General features: G+C 39.3%; 1 protein-coding gene across 1 annotated transcript in view; it reads right to left on the reverse strand.

Moving 5' to 3' along the window:
* gabbr2 (gamma-aminobutyric acid (GABA) B receptor, 2) overlaps window positions 1–4,495 on the reverse strand; it is a 208,860-nt gene that overhangs the window by 2,198 nt on the left and 202,167 nt on the right. The window contains exon 18 of the mRNA XM_014005665.1: window positions 2,328–2,445. Within this exon, the coding sequence (XP_013861119.1) occupies window positions 2,328–2,445 (118 nt within the window). The remainder of the gene's footprint in view (window positions 1–2,327; window positions 2,446–4,495) is intronic.

Here is a 4,495-nt window from a genome sequence, read left to right on the forward strand (position 1 = left end):
CTAAAGGTGACATAGGTTCTTTATTATGGTATAGTATTTAAATATATGCCTAAGAAACACATAATATTGCCCCTTTAAAGTAGAACTGCAATGCTTTGCTCTGAATTTCTCCTTATTGTAACTCCACAAGCCCCCACTTCACCCCCTTTCAGAGGTGAGTCTGAAAGCAACTCGTTTTGGTCACTTCAAGAGGTACTTCACACCCCACCCTCCAATCGCAATGATCATTGTCCACTCCACCCTGTTCGGCCATTTTTGTAGTTTGTTTGCAAATAGGAACGTCTAACAGCGCATAAATGTTTTATTTACAAATTGATTAAAAGACGCCAACAACAGCCTTATGAAACCATCACACGGGACGGGGTAGTGACGGCAGCATTGCAAATCGCACTCTCAGGTTACTTGTCTCCAAGAAAGTTGATTGGTTCWTTTGTAGATTTTATTGGCAGATGGCAAAAAGCTGAGTGGTGCGCATTATTGCCACCAAATGAAACAGAGAATTTGAATTTATTAATGAAATTGGAGAGATTTTCAAAGAGGTCCATGATCTTTCCATTTGTATTTTATATGTTTGATTTTAAAGCAGTTTGGACACAGCTAAAATAAAGTTAATAATAAATGAGAGAGACTAAATTCAACTCTTTGACACTCGACTCCAAGTACACAACAAAATGCAATCAAGGGCTAAAAAGTGGATTTTACATTATGTCCCCTTTAAAGGGGTAATGCAAAAACTAATGGAAAAAGACCTTCAAAATACAGTACAACCCAAGTGATCAGGTCACATGGGATCATATCAATGTAGTTTTTTAAATCATGCATAAGAAGTTGCTGTCATGTAATTTTCCATGCTTGTAAACAATGTATTGCATGTAGAATATATTTTTCTTCGCTGATCCTCAATGACAGTGAAGTGAACTACCTGTGTTCTGATGAGTAACCTTTGTCATCTCATCACTCTCTCCCTCAGGAGTTCACCACAACAGAATAATTATCAAACCAATTAGTGACGAAACGAAACATGGAACTTTATCCGAATCGTCATAAGAAAAAATGATTAGAGAGCAGATTGAGATCAAAATAACACAAGAAGTAAATTCAAAGTTTCCACCAAGCTTTCCTCCGATTCTTCATGATGTAGTCTTTAGCAACCTCGTTCCCAGCTTCACTTCTTCTCGCTAAGCCTATAATATTCCTCTCAAGCTTCTGGGATCATCTGACGAAAAGAACATTTCATGCACCGCCTGGTGTGACACTTCACACTCCACCTCGCCACAGCCACTGCCAGTCGTTTGTAAGAAAATTACATAACCAAATGCTTGTTATGTAAAAAAGAAAGAGGAAAAAAAAAAAGAAAAGAGGGACTAATGATTGTATAGCCACAAAAAACAGAAAAAAAACATCTCAATTAGTTGAACTTTGTCACATTATTAGAATAACTTCCTGACCAGCTCTTATGATAGAAACACAAATTTTTTAATCATAAAGGACTTTTCTTTTAAAATACAAAGTGGCCTTGTGCTACGTTTTCTATTTATAACGCTTGTCTAACTTCTATATATTTGTCTCATCTTCCTCTTCACCTTCTCTCTTGCTACCTCTTCATCTSTCTTCCCTCGCTGTGATCAAACATTCATGTGGCATGGGAATAGCTGCGAGAGTTCCTTTACTTCTYCTCTCCTCCCTGTCTATTTTCAGAGCTCCTTCCAATGCGAGCTGTAAATCAGTTGTTATATAACCTTTGTGAGTCTCCACCTCCCCTCTTGTCTATCTAAACAGCTTTCTCTCTTAGTCTATCATTTTCCCTGTAGCACTTGTTAATTTTGTGCCCTCTTTGTCTGCCGTCTCCTTATTTTTCCCTCTCTCTCTCCGTCCATCTGGCATTCTTCTCCTAGTTCTAGTAAAACTGCTGCAGGAGGCCGAGTTCTCAATGATGCATGAAATGTCCCCCTCCTCGTTGATGAAGTCGTCATTCCTCAGCTTTGCTGCCTTATGAATAATGAGTGAAAGTGGATACATATTTATTGCATGAGTGTTTTTAGTCTCCGTGACTTCAGCTTTTTCCAGTTGGGGACAACAAATCAATCAGCTGCATGTTTGTGTGTGTTAAGTAAGCTGCAGTAGCAGCGCACACACATGTATGTGTGTTGATGGGCGTAGGAGGGAGAAATTCAGAGCCGGTCCATGCTTTTCATGGGGCTCGGTTGCCACAGCAACCGCCTAAGAGTTGCATGCGGTTGCGCTACATGTGACGTGTGGTCTGATGAGGAAGCTAACAAAACAGAAGGGAAGGGGAAGGGGGGAGGTGTGGAAATCTGCGCTCTTACTGTTCAGGTGAGTTGATATCCTCCAGGGGACCTCTGCTTATTCTGGAGGGATCCATGGAGCCCCACTGTGCTTGTGGTTTCTGCTCCAGGTGGTTCTTCAGTATCGATTTCTCTCCATCTGCAGCGAAACACGTGTCAAYGTTAAAAACATGATAATCTGGTGAATGGACTGCCATACTTTGCTTCTCAGCTGTTATTATGCACCTGTATGAGCAAGCGTGAATTGGACTTTCACGTAGCTTTCCTCCCGGAGCACATCTCTGGAATACTTTGGTCCTAAAGCTATTTTAAAAATGTAGAATTAAAGGCCTAACATTCCTTTAAAAGATGCATGTAGCCTGTTGGTTTTTTATGGGATAAATCTTGAGCCAGCAGGAAATGAATTTGAATTGTTCAGATTGAATCTGAATGTGCATAATTTGAAATTCAATGCATTGGTTTGAAAATTCATTTTACTAAATTGAAATTGAATTTAATGATTTGAAACTGAATTTAAAGTTTTGTATCTGAATTTGCTTTGAAACTGTATTTGGTTTATTGAAAATTCAGTTTGACTACTTTCACTTTCAGTTCCATAATTGAATTTCAGTTCCAAAATCCAAATTATTGTGTCACACATCCTGGTCGTTGAGAAAGCCAGCCAGAGTAATCAAACACAGATCAACAGATTTATGTTTCACTTTGGTGAAGTTTCTCTTCTGTAATGTAACAGAGTTGATGCAATCCACCGTAAAAGTGACAAAAACTGACAGTTATTTCATTGCAGTGATTAATTTTACCTTTATGTAGAAAATGTTACATTTACATCACATCATGGATCACATATTGATCAGATGCTGCTGCTGACTGATCCATGATCCGTGCCTTTTTGAACTAAATTGAATCAAAAGTTGCAGATGATTACTTTCTAAGTCATTAATCACAAAGGCGTTTCTWTAAAATCTGTCCAGTGGTTCATGAAGTATTTTTAACAGCTCAACAGGGTCAACTAACAGATAATACAAATGTTTTAGGCAAATATTTTGTTTAATATTTAGTGCTTGGAGTATGTTTAGGGCAGTAGTGTCCAGTCCTGGAACTCGAGGGCAGCTGTTTGTTTCACTGCTTCAACACGCCTGATTCAGTGATTGAATAACCTCTTCAAGTTCTGCAGAAGCCTGTTCATTACTTATTCATTCAATTCAGGTGTGTTGGAGCAGAGAAACCTCTAAAACATGGCTATTCAACTGCCGGTCCGTGGGTCATATCCGGCCCATGGAAGACAGCAATCTGGTTCACCACCTTCATTTAATGTCAAATTGTAAATTTTAAATTTATGATTCAATGCAACAAAATAAATGTTCTTTGACAGAATGCAGTGTTTCACCTACCAGTATCGTGCTCCCGCAGCTGGATATCCGGCCCCTGAGCTGTTGGCTTTGAGTAACTAGGGCCCCCTGAGCTATTTAGTTGTATAGTTTGCTCTAAAACATGCAGGATCATGGCCCTCAAGGACCAGGATTGGACTCTTTTGTTATAATGGATGACTTTCAGCTACTGCTGCACCAAATGTTAGCTCAATAAATGTGAAACTGACTGAATTATAGGAATTCTTATGTTTGCTAACGTTGATTAGCTGTGGTAGCCATCTTGAATTAGTTTGATTCTGATTCATTTGTAGACGTACATCTAATTATTACTTTATTTAATTTGAATGACGCGAGTTCTGTGGTACGTGAAATATATACTACATATGAACACACACGGACAAAAACTCTAAAGGGGCAATATCATGTAAAATCAACTTTTTTGAGTTTTATGTCATGTTATAACGTTATACTCTCATAAAAAAAAACATGTCCAAAGCCTTGCTTTGACTCATTCATGCATGTTTGAGAAATCCTGCAGTGTTTTTAGGAAGCCATGCTGAGGAGCAAAACGACAGGTGGGGACCAGAAACGCCTCTGGGACGTGTCTTTAAGCCGAATTTCCTCAAGGCAGAGCGCACCCCCTCCCCCCTCCCTCCCCACACATCCCGCCCATGACTCCTGCAGGCTCTCGGGTGAAACTGAAAGTGAAACTTAACTGTCTGCTGAGCTCTCATAACTTCTCACTCAGTGAAGCTCTTTTCAGATCAAAAATACCTTTGAGGAAATGTATTTTCAGATGCCAAGTAATCATAGCACATG

Source organism: Austrofundulus limnaeus, unplaced genomic scaffold, assembly GCF_001266775.1.
Source record: "Austrofundulus limnaeus strain Quisiro unplaced genomic scaffold, Austrofundulus_limnaeus-1.0 Scaffold32, whole genome shotgun sequence".
Classification (NCBI taxonomy): Eukaryota; Metazoa; Chordata; class Actinopteri; order Cyprinodontiformes; family Rivulidae; genus Austrofundulus; species Austrofundulus limnaeus.